The following is a 24247-nucleotide window of genomic DNA, read 5'->3' on the forward strand; positions in this document are numbered from 1 at the left end:
GTAATACGCAAGGAGGTCAAGGTTGTAGCCATGCTGCTCCTGCGCCTACTGGAACGCCGACACCGACTCCTCCTCCGCCATGACGGTGTCGAAGTGCGCTCGTGTCTGCTCCATGGTCAAGCCGACATGGACCGACGCAAGCAGGGGCTCCGTTTCATCGTCGGAGGCTTCCTCCATCGTTGGGTCGTCATTGCTCACCTTCAGCGAGCTTGACAGCAAACCTACCTGTATTCGCTACGCACAACATCCCTACCAGCTGACCGCAAGACTGGTCACCTCGTGATTCTGCTCCGTCGACGGACTCTTCCACATCGCTCTAGAGCTCGTGGTCATGGCGGAGGTGGCACACATAGGAATATTGGAAGAAGACATGTTTGTATTGCAGATGGTGTTGGCCCAGGACGTGTTTAAATAGCGGGTGTTGGCCAGCCAAGCGGCGGGTTGTGTCAATGCAGGCGCCGGAGTGGGTTTCTGGACTGCCGCACCTTTTTAATGCCGACGGATGGACATATGGGCAATTGGTTTTAATGTGGTAGATAGGCGTCCCATCCCGTCCAGTCACGTTGCTCCGGCGTAGAACAATCGCAGAGACCACGGCGCAGTGCGGGCGGTGCTCGATAACACGCCCTTCAATGCTGGCTTTAGTGAGAGGTCGCCTCCACTCTGGGCTAGCATGAATGCGGCTCTAGCGCTCTAGACCGGCATGAAAGCGCGGCAATCGATTCGCGCGGGCGTGGGAGAGGTTTTCTGATCCGAGGTAGCGGACTCTTACGTGACAGCGGCTCGGACCCTCCCGCAAACCCCTTGGTTTGCATCCGGTTTGCGGGATTTCGGACATTAGGACTGGTCCGTGGACCGATGAGGTACCATGTTGGATGGCAAACTGTGTCAGAGAGCTACATCCAAATGTATGCACACATTTTAAGGGTTCGTGTTGGAGATGCCCTTGTTAGTCGCCAAAGTACCTTCTTTCCTTGGACATATGACCTCCAAAGACGCGGGGGGAGGGGGGGAGGGTGTGGAGGGGGCTAGGACATCGTCGCCAGTGGCGGAGCCAGAAAAAATATATCACCGGAGCCAAGTGTTGTTAAAACTGATTAGGGAGGGCCAAGCCATTGAAAACTTATTTTTAAAAGCAAATAATCACTATTTTTCATCGTTCATTAGAAAATATGCACTAAATCCCTAATGTTAGGGGGGTCAGGGCCCTGCTGGTCCCCCTATCCCCGCCACTGATGGTGGCCCTCACTTGATCATGCCACTCCAAAACAGAGTAAATCCTCTTGTGCCTATCTTTTCATTATGTGCCTTAAGCCCATAGATCGCCGAAGCAGTTTCTTCTTGTGCCAAATCCGTTGTTTTTCTCTCTTTCTTTTTTCACGCGTCGTTCTAATCTTTGCTTTTCTTTTTTGTCTTACTATTTAAATGCCTACACGTTGCTATGAGCCATAATACAAATAAAATGTATTGCTATTTGCCGACAATGCATGGAAATTTGAAGGGAGCGCCCATACGTCAATTAACTAAAACAAAAATAGTGTTTTAGTCGAACTTGCTTGCCACTGCTAATGTTAATTTTCCTCCCAACACCACCTCCACTGCTAATGTTGTCACCGTGTGCCACCCCACACCCCGGACGAGCCGCTGTCACCCCTAGCCATCCCTCTAAACTCGACCACCATCTCCAACGCCAATGACCCCACGCACCCCTTACTCAGACCCGTCAACCCTCTGCCTTGTCTCTCCTCCACTGGGTGTTTCCAAACTCTTCTTGATAAAGTCGGTCTCCATAAATCATGCTAATCATCGATGGTTTTATTTAGAGAGCTAAAGATGCAAAGTTGACACATTAATCTTTACTCAAGAAGTCTTGAACCAAGTATAAAAAATTCATGTAGCTTCACATCAATCGAACTGTATATGTATGTTATACTATAGCAATGCCAAAATTATCTTTCGAAACATTGGGAAAAAACAAAATACATATTTGATCATTTTAGAAGAAATGAAAAGGATTACCAAATATATGTGTCATGCAGTGAGAAACTGCAGATTTCGAATAAGCTTTTGCGTGTATTCATATTACACTACTATATGATGAGCCATAATAATTAATCGATGAGGAAAATATTTTTGCCTCCATTTCGAAAATAATAACTAACCGTCCTCCATCAGCTCTCGCAAATATAAGGAACTCCAATCCTTGATGCACTAAACTAACTTTCACCACGACCTGTTCTTTCCGTCATCGCCCTGCTCTTATGAAAAAGACACTGAAAATAAAGTGATATGGGTACATCAAGCAATGTGGATTACAAATATGGAGAGATGGAGATGAGGAGTTTCTTTCCTCCCCGCATCGCTCCCATGTGGCGACGGGGGGGGGGGGGGGGGGGGGGGGGGGGGGAACCCTAGCCGCCGGCTTCGGGCCTCCTCCCGCCCTTTCCCTCCCTCGCCGCCGCCGGACCACGCTGCCGGGCAAAGCCCTCCGGCGCCGGTGGCGGCGGGGCTCTTCTTCATCCCGCTCGGAGGCTGTTGGCGCGGGGCGGCGGCGGACGACGGTGCTTCGCGCTGGTGCGGGGCGCGGAGGCGCGGCGGCGGGGTAGCGAGGGCTTGGTGGCGGCGCGGTGGGCTGCACGGGGCGGCTCGCGCTCCTGGCTGCGGTGGCGGCCAGGTCTGGGCTCGGCCAGATCTGGCGGTACGGCGGGCGCGGGCGGCGGGCGGCGCGCGGCGCCTCGCCGGCGGGCGCGCGTGCTTCCGCTGCTGCGTGCAGCGCGGTGGTCGGGCTCACGGCGGGCACGCGTGCTGGTCGTGCGCGCTGGCCGTCCTCCAGTCGGGGCTCCCCTGTTCCGGCCCCTGGACGGCGGCGAGCGGCGCGGGGTGGCTCTTCCGGTGAGTGCTCTTGGCTGCGGGTGAGGGCTGGCTTCGCGCTTTTGGTCGATGGTTGGGCGGGCTGCCGTTGGTGGCCTCGCGTCGAGCTGCGGCGGGCGCCATGGTGAGGCGACACGGGGGTGTGTCCGGTGGGGAGTTCTCAGGAGGGATGGGAGGCCCCGATGGCCACCCGTCGCCGGTGCGGGGGTGCACCGGTCCGGATGCGTCCGCTCCTCCTCCCCCTTTCCTCGGCTGTGTGCTCTTTGTTGGGGCTCTGGCGATGTTCGAGGCTGGGCGGTTGCTGGCATCTTTCTAGGCGGGGGCTGCCAGTCAGGCCAAAGCCAAGGCCTTTGGGTGTTCCCGGAGTTGCTTGGATGCTGGGCGGCGGCCCTGGCGGCGGGAGGCGCGGTGTTCATGGGCGGAGCGCGCGTCTTGGGTGCGGTCGGGCAGCCATGGCCACGTGGGTGGCATGGTTGGTGATGTTTGGCGAAGCATGGTGGTCTGGTAGAGGGTTAATACCGGAGTACATCACTTGCCCGGTCTTCTCCGGCCGACGGTGGCGGCGCCGCGGGCGTCGTTTCCTTCATGAAGGCTCCGTCGTGGTGTTCTCTTCTCTCCATGTTGCTCCGGGTGAAAACTTGATCTCCGTGATTGGGTGGTGGCGGCTTTCGGTGTCGTGCCCTTCTTGAAGGCACCGCCTTGGAGTCCATGCTTCGCCATTGTCCCGCTTCACTTCTTCTCGGTGGCTAGGTCTCGGAAGGTCCTCGTCGGCCCCAAGTGTTTGGGTGTGCTTGGTGGTCGATTGGGTAGTGTTGCGGTGCATCGGCACCCTTGTATCTTGCCTTGGGTGTGTGTGGTGTGTGGGGGGTGCGTGTTGTACTCGGATTTGTACTTCTGGTCGATGCTTTATATATAAAGCGGGGCGGAAGCTTTTTTCGGTAATATGGAGAGATGCACTGGAAATTCTCAAAAAATAATAATAAAGTTTACTATGATGGCCTCGATCTTAGAGCATCTCCAACAGCCGCGCCAAAAGGCACGAGCTTGGTAAACTGAGTTTTTAGCGCGCGGGGGACGTTTTCACGCGCTCCAGCGGTGGCGGGAAACTGGCGCGCGCGGGAATCGTTTGCGCGCGTGGGAAAAGGCGGCAGCTCGCGCGCTATTTTTGGCGCACCGCTTCCGGCGCGCCTTTAAATTGCGGCGCTCGCACGCGCCTATTCTACACTCTCTCTTCCTCTTCCGCTGCCACGCGCGCCTCCCCCGCTTTCTCGTTGCTTCCTCGTCGCTCCAGCGCCCCGCCACCGACGCGCCACCATGCCGCCTTGCCGCCGAGGAGCGTCGGGCTACCGCGGCGTCCGCCAGCGCCCCAACGGCTGGTACTACTCTGAGATCCGGTCCGGCGACGTCCGGCTCGCCCTCGGCACCTTCGAGACGGCGCACAAGGCCGCCCGCGCGTACGACGCGGCGGCGTGGCGCCTAGGCAGGCCGCGCCCATAGATGAACTTCCAGGACGTCTACACGCTCCGGCAGGCGCTGGACGTTGCCCCTCCGCCTCGTCTTATCACGGCACAAGACCGTGCGGAGCACGCTGAGCGGCAGCGCCGCCTCCTCATCGCCGAGGAGGACGAGTGGGCCATGGCGGAGTGGCGCCTACTGGGCGGAGCAGACAGCAAAGCGCCACGCGGACCGGTTGGACAGGCGACGGCGGAAGGCCCTGGTGTTATCGCAATGCGAGATCGTTGAAAATGGTGGGCAGTCGATCTTTTCGGCTAATGATCCTCGTTGGGACGACACGTGGCTCGATACCTCGGACCAGACCAGCGAGGATGACGACGATGATGATGATGACGACTGGGAGTAGGTTGTAGTTGCATTGCACTATCTAGTAGTTTTTTTATATCGTTGGTCCGTAGTTTTATTTATTATCTATGCTGTGAAACTATGTAAAATATCTATGTATCGTCGTTTTTTATCTATGAATATTTATTTATCTTTTTTTTTAAATATGTACGCAATGTTCGGCTGCTCGAGCTACGCGCGCGCTAAATTTTAGCGCGGCTGCTGGAGCCAGCGCTACCGCCACGCTTTTCCAGACGATGGGCGCGTTGCAAACTGCTTTTTAGCGCGTCGAGCGTTGGGCGGCTGTTGAAGATGCTCTTAATTTATCTGGTGTTGAACGGGGTTAACAGTTCTAGATGATGGAAAGTTAATGATTTGTGCAGGCCACTGGTGCAGGAGCTGGGTCTGAACGCATCCGAGCGCTCCCTTCTCTCCGGCTCTCCCCTCATCAATTCCACCCTACGCAGCAGCAGCACAGGAGCTACTTTCTGCTCGTCCAGTCCCATCTTCCACAGCTTGCAGTTGCACCTGGCAGTGGCACTGGCAGAGAGTGGTGCGCACCGCGATTCAGTTTCACACCGCCCATTCTCTTCCTTGCACGCTCACCACCAGTTTCGCATCCGAGGTTGCTCGCCAAAGTGCCTTCTTCCCCCGGACGCCTGCCCTCCGAGGACGCCGGGAGGAACGCCGTCGCTCTCGCTCAACCGTGCCGGCTCAGAAGCAGAGTAAACCCTCTCGGATCTCTCTGTCAATTCTCTCCTCTCCGCTCCTCTAAGCCGGTAGATCGGCGGAGCACTTCTTTCTTGCGCCAAATCCGTGGCTTACTTTTATCTTTGCTTTTATTTTAGAGATTTTTCTCTTGCTTGCTAGTATCAGCGAGGAACCAGCATGCCGGGCAGCCGTGCCGCGACCGTGTTGGACGACCTGCCGGAGTGGCTCGTCGTCGACGAGATCCTCGCCCGGCTGCCTGTCAAGGACGTGTTCCGCTGCCGCGCCGTCCGGAGGTCGTGGCGCAGCGGCACATCCACCTACGCCTTCATCCTCGGCCACCACCGCCGCCAGCCCTCGCTGCCCATCATCTTGCACGACCATGGCATCAGCCGCGTCGCCGGAGCCTCCGCCTCCGCCTCCAGTGGTCAGAAGATACGGCCCCTGCTCCGGTACGCAAGCCTCGGTATATGCATGCGCTTCATAACCTGTGATGGGCTCCTCATCCTGTGGCGGGGTTCAGATTTCTACATCTGCAACCCGGCCACCCGCAAGTGCGCCCCGCTGTCGCATCCTCCGCGACAACAGTTCATCAGCCCCATCACCGGAGTCGACGTGCTCGGCTTGTACCGGCACCAGCCATCTGGAGAATACAGGGTGCTCTGGGTGTCGTACGCCGCGCCCATGGGGACATTCGCCGCTGTTAAGGTTGAGCAGCCTCATTACCTTGTCTTCACCGTGGGTTCGGACCAGCCAAGACGCATCCAATGGCCGACAGTTTCAGAAGATGGGTGTCCTGCTGCCCATCCACCGATCCACCATCGTGGTAGCCTCCACTGGGCAATGGGTTGCAGCATAACGGTATTTGAAACCATAGCCGAGACATTCCGGCAGATGAGCCGTCCGGCACAATTGGGCAGCTACGTGCTATTATTGGATACGGGCGACAACCTTGCTTTGTATGTCAGCACCGACCATGACCGCGTCACTTTGGATGTTTGGGTCTTGCAGGACTATGATGCAGAGACCTGGGGGTTTCGATACCGGATTAACTTGTTAGCGATGGATGCATCTCCACCGCTTAAGTTGTGGAAATCTATCCCTAGGCTGGCTGTGATCAATGAACGTGAGCTGTTGATGGCGCAGCCTCCTCGTCGTCTGTTGCATTGTGACATTGATGGTGTGTTTTTAGGAAATGTAGAAAGCGAAGAGCATGAGAACCGCTTGACACTTTCTTGGCATCGCTTCCAAGAGAGCATGATTTCAGTCCCACTGTTTGAGGCGCAAGAAGAAGACGCTGTGAGCAACGAGCCTCCGTTCGTCATGGTTCTATAAGATGCCATGCTCCATCTTAATGGTTTGGACTAGTTCTTTGTTGTGCCCCTGGTAGTATCTATCATGTATCTGTATGAACCTTGCCTTCAGTTTTATGTTCTTACTTTTTAGTACAACTGCTAGTAGAACCGAACACTTTGTATTCTGAAGTACTCCCTCCGTCCCATAATATAAGAACATTAAGAACACTAGTGTAGTGTTAAAAATGTTCTTATATTATGGGACGGAGGCAGTAGTACTCTAGTATCATCGTTTCATGCGTGTCATGTTATCTTGAACATCGTGTTAATGTATGTTTTGAACAATGGTGTGTCTACTGCTATAAAGAACTGTTGTATTGTTCTCCTGAGTTCACTTTCAATTTGCATTGTTAAACGAATGGCAATGTTGCAGCTTGAAATGCTAATTCCTTAGCGAGAAGTTATGGCATTTTAGTTGCTGAAATGGTTACTTCAAGTACTCCCTCATGCAGCTTAATATTTTGATCTTTCATGCTCAGTGCCATCGAGTATCTATGCTCTGGAAGTGTTCTGATGTTCCCCCCTGTTTACTTTCATTTTGCACCGTTGGAAAAATCACGGAAGGCATGATTGCAGTTTGAAATGCTAATTCCTTCACGAGTAGTTATGGCAGTTTTGTTGCTGAAATTGTTGGTTCAGGCACTCACTTATGTAGCTCAATATTTTGATCTTTCATGTTCAGTGCACACTTGATTTTGGCACCTGGACGCTCTTGTTCTCTGTGCGGAGATTTTTTTTGGTTTTGAAAAGGAGGATAACCTCCGGCCTCTGCAGTTCTTTGTGTGGAGATGTCTTTTCTTAGGCACATTTCAGAAACTGCATGTGATTTGGTGCTCAGCAGCATAGTTTTATTTCTGATTGTTACTATGGTGGCAAGTAATTCGATCACTGCTACCGCTGTTATGTGTCTGATTGCTACTTCAATACGACTAATTTTTTTTGGCAAGGATGAACTTCGTTTTCGGAGAAAAGAGATTGGCTGTTGGTTTGTTTGCAGGGTTTTTTTGCGGGGTAGGAACAAGTTATGAGCTCTAGTGATTGACTTTCACTAATTGGGAGCAAAAAGGTTGTAGTTTCTATGACCAGGATTTTTGTGCAAGGCTGTTCTTCCATATCTTTGTGTTTTTGTTAATCATAGTGGACCCTGGTTCTGTTGCTTCTATTTTAGCCAAAGAAAAGGACCAGGTGAATGTGCTAATTTCCAGTTCATCTTTATCTGGATGAAGATTTTGTAGCTTACATGGTGACAGTTTCACCATGATGTTTCCATTTTTTCTTTGGTAGATTAATTTGGATTCTAGAGCACTCAGATCTGCAAAGAAATAAAAAGACAAAAAAAATGGAGAAGTGGGGTATCGATCCCCATACCTCTCGCATGCTAAGCGAGCGCTCTACCATCTGAGCTACATCCCATTTTGTGATTCTTTTCGGACTTGTTTGCTTCTTCAATGTGCGGGACCTTTTTTCCCCCTTTGCAGACGCGGACCTCATGTTTGTGTTTGTGTTTGTGTTTGTGCTCGAGCACCGACCAGAAAATAAATCAGGAAGGTCTGAAAAATATGACGAGTCAAAGACTTAGAAAAAGATTATAACACAAACTTCTAAGGTTTATTGAATATAAAAAGAAAATAAAAATGTAGTGGCAGATGCTCTCTCAATGAGGGATACCACTCATACTATCAATTGTCATTCCATCACCACTATTGTCCTTGATTGGCTGGATGATATCAAGCAGAGTTATAGCTGATGCTGACAAACACTAAGTTGTCTGTTATCGCAACGAGTATACCTAGCTGACCGAGACTAGTCTAGAGCGTGCAACGACATCGGACACAACTAGGTTGAAGTAGATATCATTCCCTCATCTTCCGGTGGCTTACCCACGGAGACCATCTCGTCGCCTGAGTACTTTCAACTTGTTCATGTAGTCGGAGATGGACGGAGCCCTTGTGTGTAGTAGCTAGGGCATTGCGGGTGTTTACGACGCAAGCTTTAATTTGTCTATGTCGAGAAGATACCCTCAATGGCCTTCAATGTGCGTGCCACAATAGGTTGGGTGATGACCGCTGCAAGCATGCCGCGAGAGAGCTATGCGGGTGTTTACAGAGTGAGTTTTATCTAAGTCAGGAAGATGTTCCAAATGGCCTTCCATGTGCGCAACACAGTCGGCTGGGTGATGACCGCCGCAAGCATGTTGCAAGGGAGCTAGGGCGATGCATGTGTTTACGGAGCGAGTTTTATCCGAGTTAGCCATGACTTTGGTTGGATGCAACACACTAGATGTGATACAAAGTGGAATGGCTCGTGATACCATGTGAGATTTTGTGTAAGCGTTTGTACCTCCCTAAGGAGGCAGCGTGGATTGTATTTATAACACTGTACACATGGCGGTTACAATAAATCTTCCCAGATCACGGCTTTGATAGCTGAGGGAACTAGTTTAAACTATGTACAATACCTTATCTCTATGAATCAAGTTGTTCTTGTTGTAACTGCAAGATTATATAGGTAGATTGTAACGAATTCTAACACAAGAAGTTGCCTCTGACGTTGATCCCACTCCTCAATTCTTTCTCCACAATGGCATTCTCAAGTACAACAATAGGTTTTATGTTGGTACATCTAATGTACCGACGGAAACAAGTTCCATTCTTCTACATTAGGTGGTCATTCGGGATAAGAGCTACTTATCACAGGATCAAAAGGATTCTCTATTGGCAAAAGTTAAAAGCTATAGTTGAAACATTTGTCCCTCAGTGCCCTAGTTGTCAAACGACAAAATTTGAACATATCCATCCTCCCAGTAAACTTTAACATCTATCATCTCCTCCCATTGCTTGGTCTCACATTACAATGGACTTTATCACTTGTGTTCCCAAATCTGAGGAAAGAAGTAATATTAGGAGTAGTGGTTTGTGTGAAAAGTATGCTCACTTCCTACCATTAGCACTCCCCTACACTACTCAGAGTGTCTTCTAGGTTATGACGGACAAAGTCACGGAGTTACATAGCATTCCTTAAACCTTTGAGTTAACCCTATCAAGAACTTTTAAAATGTGTGAAGGTGGAACGATGTATCAACACAACATCACACCCTGCAAACTGATTACCAATAAAAAGAGTTAACCAATGCGCCAAGTCTCCTATCTGTGTTGCATGGTTTTCGAGGAGCCAAAACACAGGGTGAATTGGCTCCCACTAGCTGAACTGTGGTACAATAACTCTTACCACTTCTAACTGAAAAAAACTCCTTTTGAGGCCTTACATGGTTATAAACCTCCCCAAATGACCATTATGACAGTGAACAAATGGTTGCTCAGTTCAGAACAAATAATGAACGAGCCCAGAGCAGAATGAAATACTTCATAAAAATGAAAAAGGAATGAAAGATCTTTCTCTATGAGTGATCATGTTTGCCTAAAGATCCAACCTTACTGTTAAAATTATTTTGGATTGAGAGGACATCTCAAACTTCGATCCAAATCTCGTGGTGGATCTAAGATTTCCCCTAGAGTTACTTTGGGCGTAGAAGCGAGCATGCCACCTCAACGATGCCTTCAAGAAGGAAGCAATGCTCGCAGGCACCGCCGTCGTCTGCCCTGGCCAGAACCGGAAGCAACACCATCTAACACTATGTCATCGCCTCATGCCCGATCGAGACCCAACTAGACCGTCGCCACTTGAAGGAAGATACTGAAGAACTAAACACTTATACGACAAATGTGCAAGTTCAGATAACAAACAAAGACGAGACAAGGGAAGACCTACGAGCTTGGCCTTTGGTTGGTTTTGTTTCCAGGTTCTTTTGGGGGGTTAGGAATGAATTAGTCATGAACTTGATTGATTGACTTTTTTTTATTGAAACAGGGATTGATTGACTTTCATCAGTTGGGAGAATAAGGTTGGTGGTATAAATCTTGTAACTTGTAGGGTCTTTCTTTGCTGCTGCTCTGTGACCGGTTGTGTTGGCTGGCATTATTTTGATGTGACATGTCTCTGTTGTTGTTCATCATAGTGGAACCTAGTCTTGTTCCTTTTACCCCAAAAAAGGACCATGCAGTTGAGCCTGGTCTATTTTGGTTCAACAATGTGCTAATTCCCAGTTCATGTTTGTTTTGATGAGGATCTGTAGTTTGCATGGTCATAGTTTCACCATGATGTTTCCATTATTTATCTAATAAATTGCTGATATTTTGCCGATTCCAATGGCAACAATTTCCACAGCAACAAAACAAAATGTACAAAAACTTTAAAAGTACAAAAAATATTCAGAAAAAGATTTATCTTCTTGTGCCAAACAATGCTTTCTGCACTACTCCCTTCTCCCTAAAACTGTGGTGTTTTTAAGAAAGGAAATCATTGGCATGTGGATTAGTGAAGTATTTCTTCACGGGACCTTGGATGACTTGGAAGAACTAGGAAGAAAGTACTATAAGGAGCTGATACTGAGAAATCTTATAGAGCCAAATACAGAGTTTGTTGATCAGTGTGTCTGCAACATGCATGATGTTCTACGCTCGTTTGCTCAATTTGTGGCTAGAGATGAAGCACTAGCAGCTCACAGTGGAGAAACTAATATTTTTACTAAACTTAGTGAACATGCATGAGTTGCTATAATTATTTGATAATTATAGTGGGGATGATGCTTTTCTTTCTACAGATAACCATAGAAACCGTAGAAACTGCTAGTACTAAAATTTTCACAAATAATTATCAAATAAAACCACAAACTCACTACGGACACATAAAAGAATAAAAATTCATCACACAAATAATTCTGACTACACCATTACAACTTAAGCTCAAGTTTAGCTAGCACAAAGATAGGAACTTATGGGTTCTGCGCTACAAAAAATCTGAATTCTCAAGTTGTCATGTCTGAAGCCGAGACACTTCTGAAGAAAATGAGTTGCAAGGCGACGATCAGTAGTCCTGCTAAGGTCTTTTCCTTCACATCAACACCACGTACCGATGTAGGCCAAACTAGAAATAAAAGTTAGGAAGTTAGCATCAGTTCACAGTACAATAGTTTCAGAAAATGAGTTGCAAGGAGACGATCAGTAGTCCTGCTAAGGTCTTTTCCTTCACATCAACACCACGTACAGATGTAGGCCAAACTACAAATTAAAGTGAGGAAGTTAGCATCAGTTCACAGTACAATAGTTTCAGAAAACTAACACTTGATCTGTGCATTGTGTCATTGCCGAACATACAACTTATTAGTTATGCTAACATTTGAACTTCAGGTGATTTGCCATAGTTATGAAGAACATCCAGAGAATTGATATTTGCCAAACTTCATAATGAGTATGAGGAGCATGCACAGAATATATTGACAACAAAAATCAAAAGAAAGAAGCTTCTTGGGGCACATCCAACACAATAAAACATGGAGCAGATTTAGGGATTTAAACTTAGACAACAATATCATAACAGAGAAGGTCGCCCAAGCAAGGTCGTTCCTGCTACCATTGCAAGTGCAGTTCCATAACCTGTGGATTGCAGATAATTAGATCAGGACAAGTAACATTCAAATGCTTCCTTACAAGAATTCAATACAGTTCATGCATTCTGATGATTAGATCACATCAAGACACCAAAATGATTTAGGAGAATACTGGAAAAAAATCCATTCTGTAAAGAAAGACTCTTGGAACAAAGTACTAAACCACATAGTATTTTGAAACATGGAAAATTATAGTTTGACCATGTCCAGCTAGGTTTACATGATGGTTCCAAGTGAATAACAATCACCATTATTAAGACGAAAATGAACACCAAAAAAGCAACAGTTTATTTGAATACAACATACAGAACTACAGAATACAGATGCAAACACCAGCCCTATTTGGATTGAATGTAATTTTGCGTGCTCCCCATTATTTAGAGCTCAACGTAACAACACACACTAATATATATAGATTCCTCACCAAATTATAAACTGGTTTAAATTTCCATTTGACGAATCTCCCGTTACTTAAATTTCCATTTGATGAAGCAATGACACAAAGAAAAGATCCGTAAAATCTGCTACTCCTCGAACATACACTAAAATTGGTGCCACAAAAAAAGTCATCAGGCATGATGCAAGTAGGATAAAAAATGAAATATGGCCAGAGATTACTAGCTTATGCAAGGAGCATATTGGTGCGAGGCAAATCTGCAATCTGCATCGATTTAGAGAAGGGCTGGCCGAGACTTGGGCCAGTTAGGGCTTCAGCAGAGGGGCAGAGGACTGACTCTGTAAGGCAATTATTTCGTGTATATTCAGAGAAGATAATTATCAGAAGAGTATTAGAATAACTAATCGCTGGCCAGTGCATCCACACATCAACACATGTTATCCGGTACATATTCCAGCGAGATGTCATGGAACGGGTTCGTGCGAGGCAAAGCAAACCTGGAACCTGTACCGTGTTAATGGAAGGGTTGACCGAGACTTGGCCTAGTTGGGGCTTCAGCAGAGGCGTGTAGCACTGTAAGGCCATGGTTGCAACTTGCGAGTATATTCAGAAAACCTGTCAATTCAAGATGATTAGATCAACTAGTCGGAAACCAGCGGACCCACACATTCCAAAGTAGTAAATTTTGTCATGATAATTGAGTATCATATTCTGAACTTGACATTCAGGATTTGATCCAGCTACAGTTACTCCACAGCCCCTGTTACCTAAACTTAACACTTGAGGGTTCAGCTTTTAAAACTGAACTTGACACTTCGCGAACTTGACTGAATACCATGCATAATGCTGAATGATTAACCGGCTTTCTTAGCTCACACTGCACACAAACTTGTGCTTTTGTTCACCACCAGTATAGCCGTGTTCAACAAGTTCGCGGCAATATGAATAGCTCATACCATACGTATAGTCATGAATTGATCTGAAAGTAGCCCTCCAATATCTTTGCCTACTAGTCTATTAATTGTGATTCAATTATATGGTGGCTGCTGAACCTGTCAACGGTTACTCCAATCATCTCTGGAATAAGTACACGCTAACACTGACACTGCTTGTGCATTGCTGCCTTTGTATGCAAATTAGTTGTCTTAACTAATATAGTAATTTCTCTCTCCAACTTTTGCTTTTCTTACTTTGAGAAAGGCAGAACACAAGAAAACGTGAGGTGGATTCCTATTAACAGTGAAGTATAAATTTTCTCTCTGGCGTTGGAAATTGCTCTTAACCAAAACTTTTCTATTATTGATTCTCAAGGAAGTTCATCCTACTGTAAGCCTAAATTCTGTAATTCATGAGCAACCCCACTGGACTCAGATAAATTTAGGAGAGCGATAAAAGACCTGAAGGAAATGGAGCATGTTAAAATCCATAGCTCTGGTAAAAGGATGCCCTTCCCACACAGCAGGTCAGTAGCCAAGCAAGCTCATCAAGTCATAATTCATATGATAAATTCAGAGATGCCACTTGCCATCATTCAGTATGGCTATGATGAGAACCATGAATAGTGCCAGAAGAACAAACCTGCAACCATAAAAGACAGCAAGATACCGGTGGTGAAATACTGTCATGATTACCTACTATTGGATTTGCTGCTGCATTCTTACCACTATCCGTATGGTGATGCAAGCGGCATACATTTGCAGCCAAGTAGTACAAATCGACAGAACTCTTGTAGTAGAAGAAAACAGGGGAACTTCAGCTGAACTTTAGTGTGTAGTTCATCATGCACTGCAAGATGGAGAACACAACACAGAGGCCAGGCTCCGTGAGCACGCTGTCGACGCGTCCGTCGTGTCCAATGATGCAGACTCTGAGGATGCTCCTACCACCGAAGCAGAAGAAGAAGTCAAAAGGATCAAAGCCCTCTGCTGCACCAACAGCACGTCGCCGCAGGTGCCCAACAAAATCCAAACAAAGACAATGAACATTAATGATTGCAGGAAGTGCATAGAAAATCCATAGTTTTGATATATAACTATATAAGACAAGATTATTTTTTGCATACAACTGTATCTCATTGCATAGCAAAACTTTTCTATTAAGATTATTTACCCTAACATCTTAATATTTCAAGGTTTTAACAAAAGAAAAACATATAGTTTAGGAATGAACAGGCTACATGAGCATGAGAAAACATTTATACACATTACTACATATTGATAAACTTCATTATCAGTTGTTTGACTTTAATAAAAAGCAAGATATATCTAACTCTTGTGTGTCTTTGGAGGTTCCTTGGTTGATTTTGCCATGGTAGGATAAGCACAAATGGTAGCATGAACCTTCTTGTACAGTGCTTCCATGTCATCGGCCGCAATATTCTTCTTGATGTACTCACTGAAGTGAGATTGGTACTTCTTAGATTCCTCATCAGCTATTGACTGCAATAAGGGTAGGGCAGAAGTTAAAACGAGATTCAGTAAGCTGCTTCAGAAATAAGAACAAAGCAGGATACTTTATATGGGTGAATCTGGCCCAGATATATCTTCCAGAAAGAATTCATGTATACAACAACGATAGCCCTAGGGAATGAAGAAATGGCATTATAATACCACGAGGCCAATGGATCCAACTCACCTTCATGTAGTCAGCAGCATGACCTTCATAGATGTATTTGCGGATTTTGCGGTGAATCTCAGCGCCCAGCTGCTTCTTATCCTTCTTGAAGCCAGCAAATCTCTTGTCACTGTGCGCAATATCAAGACCACCATCCAAAGCTCCCTGCAGTAGCCCACAGACTGAAGCGGGTCTCAAACAGATAGAACTGCATGCTTCCTAATTCAATAGCTTAGAACCCCCTAAATATAGAATAAAAGAAACACACCAACAACGGCAATAAATGTAGCGCAAGATTAGGCATACTTCCATCAGTGAGCCTGCCGCAGAGCGATGGATCAAACAACACTGTAAGTAAGCTATATAATTTTCTTGGCTTTCCCTGTTTACCAACTACACCCTTTAAAATGTCTATTATTTAGATTTCTAACCTATCCAGCAAAATTATCAATCGTGCATTTAAGATTTGTAGGTAAACAAAATAAAGGAGACTTTTCACCACAAATCTCATCTAGCCACAAATCATAGCATCAGAATAAGAGAACAAAGTTTAACAAAGTGACAACACAAAAGAAAATTAAAGCATTACAGCAGCAGCTCACCATAGCAATCCTGAAAAGCAAAGACTTGTTAGTGTAGAAGAGGTATGTGAAACCCTCTCTGACTGATGTTCCTACTCTTCCTCGCGACTGCAGATGAAAAGAAAAGCAGTGAACTTGAGGTCCAGATCTCAGATTCATACATCCAATTTTTTTGCCAAAAAACACAAAGTAAAAATTTGAGAACTAAAACCAACTAATACAGCTGCAGGAGCCCAAATAGTTCTGCATACAAGAATCTTTATTTCCGCATAAGAAAACTTCTCCATACCAAGTTGTATATTCTTTGACACTTTCAATGGGAAAAATATTCAGCAATAAAATTGGTCATTGAAGCTAAAGCACCATTCACCCATGCTACAAGAACATAAATTAGTATCAGAGTTCTAACATCAAATGTAGGTGTAGTCCATAGATAAGCTAACTACCTTGAATACCTAGCAATTTAAAATATATGCTTGAATGAAGCTGCAGAATGAGACAAAAAAGGGAGACAAGAGTGAGAGCACGGGGGAGAGCTGAGGTGGAGGCAAACCTGAACCTCCTCGGCATCCTTGCTCCTGCTCCTCCTGTGCCAGGAAGGAGAGGGTTGCGGGGCGTAGGAGATGCGTGGAGTCACCATTGTGCACAAGCTGCAGATGTTGACGCCCATCTTCTGAGGCCACCGCACGCCGCATGAGCCGCCGCACCACCATAAAATTTGGTTAAAGATCATAGTCCGCTAACTATATCCAAATTGTTTCAAATTTATTAAAGGTTCATTTATCCACCAATATAATAATCACCATGCTCATCTATTAGACCAAAAATCTCATAATCCATCAAACATCTTTGACTATCTTCTTAAGACACAATTTCCTAACTAAATCCAATTAAAATCTCATAAATCACAGAAAAATTTGGTTCAATATCACAATCACCTACCTAAATCCAAATTGTTCAAGATTAATTAATACACTGAACATCTTTGACTATCTCCTCAAGATCACAATCAACTAACTGATCCATTAAAAATCTCATAATCCATCATAAAATTTGGTTCAAGATCACAATTGCCTAACTAAATCCAAAATTTTCCAAGTTTATAAACTTATTTATCCAGCGATATAATAACCAACATGCTCACCTACTAGACCTAAATTCACATAATCTAGCCGAACATCTTCTACTAGCTCGTCAAGATACCAATCACCTAACTAAATCCAACCAAAACCTCATAATCCACCGTAAAATTTGGTCAAAAGATCACAATCACCTAACTAAATCCAAATTGTTGCAAACTAAATTAAATATTTGTTCATCCACCAATATAGTAACCACCATGCTCATCTACTAGACCTAAAATCTCATAATCCACCAAACATCTTTGATTATCATCTCAAGACACAATCACCTAACTAAATCCAACTAAAATCTCATAAATCACAAAGAAATTTGGTTCAATATCACAATCATCTAACTAAATCCAAATTATTTAAGATTAATTAATCCATCAAAAATCTACTGAAAATCTCGTAATCCACCGTGAAATTTGTTCAAGATCACAATCGCCTAACTACATGCAAATTGCTCCATGTTTACTAAAGGCGCATTTATCCATCGATATAATAACCACCATGCTCATTTACTCTTCGCGACCATAGTCACCTAACTAAATCCAACAAAACCTCGAAATCCACCGTGAATTTGGTTGAAAAATAACAATCACCTAACTAAATCAAAATTGTTCCAAACTAAATCAAAGATTTCTTTATCCACCAATATAATAATCACTATTCTCATCTACTAAACCTAAAATCTTATAGTCCAGCAAACATCTTTGACTATGTTCTCAAGACACATTCACCTACTAAATCCACCTAAAATCTCATAACCCAGCATGAAATTCGGTTAAATATCACAACCACCTAACTAAATCCAAATTGTTCAAGATTAATTAATCCACCAAACATCTATGAATATCTTCTCAAGATCACAATCAACTAACTAATCCATAAAAATCTCATAATCCACCATAAAGTTTGGTTCAAGGCCACAATCACCTAACTAAATCCAAATTGTTCGAAATTTATTAAAGATTCATTTATCCACCAATATAATAATCAACATGCTCACCTACTAGACCTAAATTCACATAATTCATCGAACATTTTTTACTAGCTCGTCAAAATCACGCCCACCTAACTAAATCAACCCAAAACCTTATAATCCATCATAAAATTAGGCTAAAAGATCACAATCACCTAACTAAATTGAAATCGTTCCAAACTAAATTAAATATCTATTTATCTCGCCCATATAATAATCATCATGCTCATCTACTAGACCTAAAATCTCATGATCCACAAAACATTTTTGATTATCATCTCAAGACACAATCACCTAACTAAATCCAACTAAAATCTCATGAATCACAGAGAAATCTGGTTCAATATCACAATCACCTAACTAAATCCATATAGTTCAGGATTAATTAATACACTGAACATCTTTGACTATCTTCTCATGATCACAATCAACTAAATCCATTGAAAAATCTCGTAATCCACCATGAAATTTGTTCAAGATCACAATCGCCTAATTAAATCCAAATTGCTCCATGTTTACTAAATAAGTTGCTACTTCCTTGAGATTGAGGTTTCTTCTACCTCTAATGGCTTCTTTATTTCCTAAGAGGAGTATATCCAGGATCTTCTTGCTCGTGTTGCTCTTACTGATGAGCACACTCTTGAGACTGCTATGGAGCTCAACATCCACCTTTGTGTCCACCTCCGCTCCCAAGTCTGGATGGGCGTCTGTTGCCTGGTGACGGGTTGATATGTGTGCTGTCTTGATCCCACATCCCGTGTTCCCCTGCTGGGCGACACCATGACCGCACGCTCAAGCACCACCAATGGCAAGCAAGAGCTTAGACAATCGACGCATACCTGAATTTTACCCACGGGACGCGCCCGAGAACATGGCGCTACCTATCGTCAAGGTCAAGGGAGCACATTAGGAGAACGTAGGATGCTTAATCAAGTGCGTGACACAAAATCCGCAAACAGGACAAAGACACCAAGCCGGATCAGCGGGGAACGGAGAGTGCACAGGCACGTGGGATGCTGGATCAAAGTCCATCTGTTGCCACTACCCCTAGTCTCTCCTCTGTTGCCTTGTTTACCAGTTATTTTCAGTAGTGGCATCATCGCCTTAGTCACTTGTGTGGCCCTCATCACTATCAATCAATATAATAATCAACATGCTCACCTACTAGACCTAAATTCACATAATCCACCGAACATCTTTGATTATTATCTCAAGACACATCACCTAACTAAATCCAACTAAAATCTCATTAATCACAGAGAAATTTGGTTCAATATCACAATCATCTAACTAAATCCAAATTGTTTAACATTAATTAATCCACCGAACATCTTTGACATCTTCCCAAGATCACAATCTACTAACTAAATCTATTGAAAATCTCGTAATCCACCGTGAAATTTGTTCAAGATCACAATCGCCTAACTACATCGAAATTGCTCCATGTTTACTAAAGGCGCATTTATCCATCAATATAATAACCACCATGCTCACTTACTAGACCAAAATTGACATAATTCATCAAACATCTTTGACTAACTCGTCGAGATCACACTCGCCTAACTAAATCCAACAAAACCTCAAATTCCACCATGATTTTGGTTGAAAAATAACAATCACCTAACTAAATCAAAATTGTTCCAGACTAAATCAAAGATTTGTTTATCCACCAATATAATAATCACCATTCTCATCTACCAAACCTAAAATCTCATAGTCCAGAAAACATCTTTGACTATGTTCTCAAGACACAAGCACCTACTAAATCCACCTAAAATCTCATAACCCAACGTGAAATTCGGTTCAATATCACAACCACCTAACTAAATCCAAATTGTTCAGGATTAATAAATCCACCAAACATCTTTGAATATCTTCTCAAGATCACAATCAACTAACTAATCCATAAAAAATCTCATAATCCACCATAAAGTTTGGTTCAAGGTCACAATCACCTAACTAAATCCAAATTGTTCAAAATTTATTAAAGACTCATTTATCCACCAATATAATAATCAACATGCTCACTTACTAGACCTAAATTCGCATTTTTACTAGCTCGTCAAAATCATGCCCACCTAACTAAATCCAACCAGAACCTTATATAATCCATCATAAAATTAGGTTAAGAGATCACAAACACCTAACTAAATTGAAATCGTTCCAAACTAAAATATCTATTTATCTCACCAATATAATAATCATCATGTTCATCTACCAGACCTAAAATCTCATGATCCACAAAACATTTTTGATTATCATCTCAAGACACAATCACCTAACCAAATCCAACTAAAATCTCATAAATCATAGAGAAATTTGGTTCAATATCAGAATCATGTAACTAAACCATATTGTTCAAGATTAATTAATACACCGAACATCTTTGACTATCTCCTCAAGATCACAACCAACTAAATCCATCGAAAAATCTCATAATCCATCATCAAATTTGTTCAAGATCACAATTTCCTAATTAAATCCAAAGTGCTCCATGTTTACTAAAGAAGTTGCTACTTCCTTGAGATTGAGGTTTCTTCTACATCTAATGGCTTCTTTATTTCCTATAAGAGGAGTATATCCAGGATCTTCTAGCTCGTATTGCTCTTACTGATGAGCACACTCTTGAGACTGCTATGGAGCTCAACATCCACCTTTGTGTCCACCTCCGCTCCCTGTAAGTCTAGACGGGCGTCCGTTGCCTGGTGACGGGTTGATATGTGTGCTGTCTTGATCCCACATCCCGTGTTCCCTTGTTGGGCGACACCATGACCGCACGCTCAAGCACCACCAATGGTGAGCCAGAGCTTAGACAATCGACGTATACCTGAATTTTACCCACGGGACGCACCCGAGAACACGGCGCTACCTATCGTCAAGGCCAAGGGCGCACATTAGGAGAACGTGGGATGCTTAATCAAGTGCGTGACACAAAATCCGCAAACAGGACAAGGACACCAAGCCAGATCAGCGGGGAACAGGGAGTGCACAGGTCCTGCGATGCTGGATCAAAGTCCATCTGCTGCCACTACCCCCAATCTCTCCTCCAGTTATTTTCAGTAGTGGTATCATCGCTTTGAGTCACTTGTGTGGCCCTCATCTTTATCAACCAATATAATAGTCAACGTGCCCACCTACTAGACCTAAATTCACATAATCCACCGAACATCTTTACTAGCTTGTCAAAATGACAATCACCTAACTAAATCCAACCAAAACCTTATAATCCATCGTAAAATTAGGTTAAAAGATCATAATCACCGAACTAAATCCAATTTTTTTCAAACTAAATTAAATATTTGTTTATCCACCAATATAATAATCACCATGCTTGGTTATTAGACCAAAAATCTCATAATCCACCAAACATCTTTGATTATCTTCTCAAGACATAACCACCAAACTAAATCCAACTAAAATCTCATAAATCACAAAGAAATTTAGTTTAATATCACAATCACCTAACTAAATCCAAATTGTATAAGATTAATTAATACACCGAATATCTTTGACTATCTCCTCAAGATCACAATCAACTAACTAATCCATCAAAAAACTCATAATCCACCATAAATTTGGTTCAAGATCACAATTCCAATTTTTTTTCAACTTTACTAAAAATCCATTTATCCACAAATATAATAACGAGCATGCTCACCTACTAGACCTAAATTCACATAATCTACCGAACATCTTTTACTAGCTCGTTAAGATCCCAATCACCTAACTAAATCTAACCAAAACCTCATAGTCCACCGTAAAATTTTGGTTAAAAGATCATAATCACCTACCTAAATCCAAATTGATCCAAACTAAATTAAATATCTGTTTATCTATCAATATAATAATCACCATACTCATTTCCATAACTAAAATCTCATAATCCACCGAACAATGACTATCTTCTCAAGTCACAATCACCTAACTAAATTCACCTAAAATCAAATAAATCACCGAGAAATTTGGTTCACACCAAACTAAATCCCAATTGTTCCTATCGACTACGAGACGCCTACGGTGACTCCATAAAATCTCATGATGATATGTCGGCTCAGTCTCTCGAAGGTGCTCATAGGGGTAGGGTGTGCATGTGTGCGTTCATAGGGGTGAGTGTATGTGTGTTTATATGAGCACTTGCGTCTGTACTGTGTTAAAAGAAGATTAATTAATCAACCAAACATCTTGGACTATCTCAAGATCTCAATCAACTAATTAAATCCATTAAAATCTCATAATTCACCATGAAATTTGATTCAAAATCACAATCGCCTACCAAATTACTCCAAGTTCACTAAAAATCTATTTATCCACCAATATAGTAACCACCATGCTTACTTACTAGACATAAATTCTCAGATAATCCATCGAACATCTTTGACTATCTCGTGACGATCACAATCACCTAACTAAATCTAACCCAAACATCAAAATCCACCGTGGATTTGCTTAAAAGATCACAATCATTTAAATAAATTCAATTTTTTTCAAACTAAATTAAAGGTCTATCACGTACTAGACCTAAAATCTTAACATCCACTGAACATCTTTGACCATCTTTTCAAGATCATAATAACTAAACTAAATCCACCTAAAATCACATAAATCATCGTGAAATTCAGTTCAATATCGCAATATCCTAACTAAATTCAAATTGTTCAAGGTTAATTAATCCATCAAATATCTCTGAATATATCTCCTCAAGATCACAATGAACTGACTAACTCCATCTAAAATATCGTAATCCACCATGAAATTTGGTTCAAGATCATAATCACCTAACTAAATCCAAATTTTCTCAAGTTTATTAAAAACTTACTTACTTAACCGATATAATTACCACCATGCTCACCTACTAGACCTAAGTTCACATAATCCACCAAACATCTTTTACTAGCTCGTCAAGATCATACTCACCTAGCTAAATCCAACCAAAACCTCATAATCCACCGTAAAATTTGGTTTAGGATAACAATCACTTAACTAAATACAAAATGTTCCAAACAAAATTAAAATCTATTTATCCACCAATATAATAATCACCATGCTCATCTACCATACCTAAACTCTCATAATCAACCGAACATTTTAGACTATCTTCTCAAGATTAAATCACGTAACTAAATCCACCTAAAATCCATAATCCATCATGAAATACGGTTCAATATCACAATCATCTAACTAAATCCAGATTGTCCAAGATTAATTAATCCACCGAACATTTTTGACTATCTCCTCAAGATCACAATGAACTAAATAAATGCATCAAAATCTTGTAATCCACCATGAAATTTGGTTCAAGATCATAATCGCCTAACTAAATCCAAATTTCTTCAAGTTTATTAAAGATCCATTTATCCACCAATATAATAACCACCATGCTATTTACTAGACATAAATTTTCATAATCCACCAAACATCTTAACTATCTCGTCAAGATCACAATCACCTACCTAAATCTCCACTTCATCTCCATTTTGTAAAACCTTATTTTCATAATCATCCCATGGCCATTAGTGACACCCTTGGGTTTTTGCAAAACATTTATGAGTAATAAAGATTCTTCTCAAGTTCTATGATTTATGCGACTAGCATGGCTAAGCATTACTATTAATCTTGCACATATGACCCACATTTATTTGACCACTACATGGTTAGAATGGAGGGGTATTAAGAATCTCAAAGGAGGGTGTCAATATCAAGCACACACAGCATAGCTAATCCCTAGCTAATTTACTTAGCATAAGAATGTCAAAGGGGTGTCAATATCAAGGACATAGGGCATAGCTAAACCCTAGCTAATTTACTTAACATAGCAATACTAGTAAACAATACTTTATGCATGAAAAATAATTCCAAGTGTAATGCAAATATGGGTTCAACATGATCAAAGTAGGTTGCTTGCCTCGCTCAGCAAAGTCTTCAATGGTTTTGGTCACTCCTCGAACATCCTTGAATCTTTCGAAAGATAATGATTTCTACTCACTAGAAAAATAAAATTAACACACTGTCAATAAACAATATGTGCAAAGGGCTCCAAAATTTACAGAAGTAGTATCATTGGAAAGAGGGAAATTTTAGATGAATTTTGGAAGCACCCTGGATTTAATAAAAAGAGAAATGGTATTGTGAGCCAGAACGGGTCTGCCTGATTAAACAATACTACATCGGGGCGATCACACAAGCCACACATGAGCAGCAAAACCAGGATAATCAAGCAATATATAAAGATCAAGCAATAACAAATAAGATAATATGGATAAACTAGAGGATA

The 24247-nt window shown here is 43.0% G+C and overlaps 1 protein-coding gene and 1 pseudogene across 2 annotated transcripts; one reads left to right on the forward strand and one right to left on the reverse strand.

Moving 5' to 3' along the window:
- Positions 1-4590: 4590 nt before the first annotated feature.
- LOC109737285 (F-box protein At5g49610-like) lies at positions 4591-7768 on the forward strand. Of its 2 annotated transcripts, none has more exons than XM_045230979.2 (2): positions 4591-5435; positions 5559-7768. In XM_045230979.2, the coding sequence occupies exon 2, from the start codon at positions 5599-5601 to the stop codon at positions 6751-6753; it is 1155 nt and encodes a 384-aa protein (XP_045086914.2). In that variant the 5' UTR covers positions 4591-5435; positions 5559-5598; the 3' UTR covers positions 6754-7768. The 2 variants fall into 2 exon arrangements, with proteins under 2 accessions (XP_045086914.2, XP_073361119.1); XM_073505018.1 differs by having other exon boundaries at positions 5581-7768.
- Positions 7769-14940: 7172 nt separating this feature from the next.
- On the reverse strand, positions 14941-16540 carry LOC141028000 (large ribosomal subunit protein uL18-like; annotated as a pseudogene).
- Between the last annotated feature and the right edge of the window lie 7707 nt (positions 16541-24247).

Source organism: Aegilops tauschii, chromosome 7, assembly GCF_002575655.3.
Source record: "Aegilops tauschii subsp. strangulata cultivar AL8/78 chromosome 7, Aet v6.0, whole genome shotgun sequence".
Lineage (NCBI taxonomy): Eukaryota > Viridiplantae > Streptophyta > Magnoliopsida > Poales > Poaceae > Aegilops > Aegilops tauschii.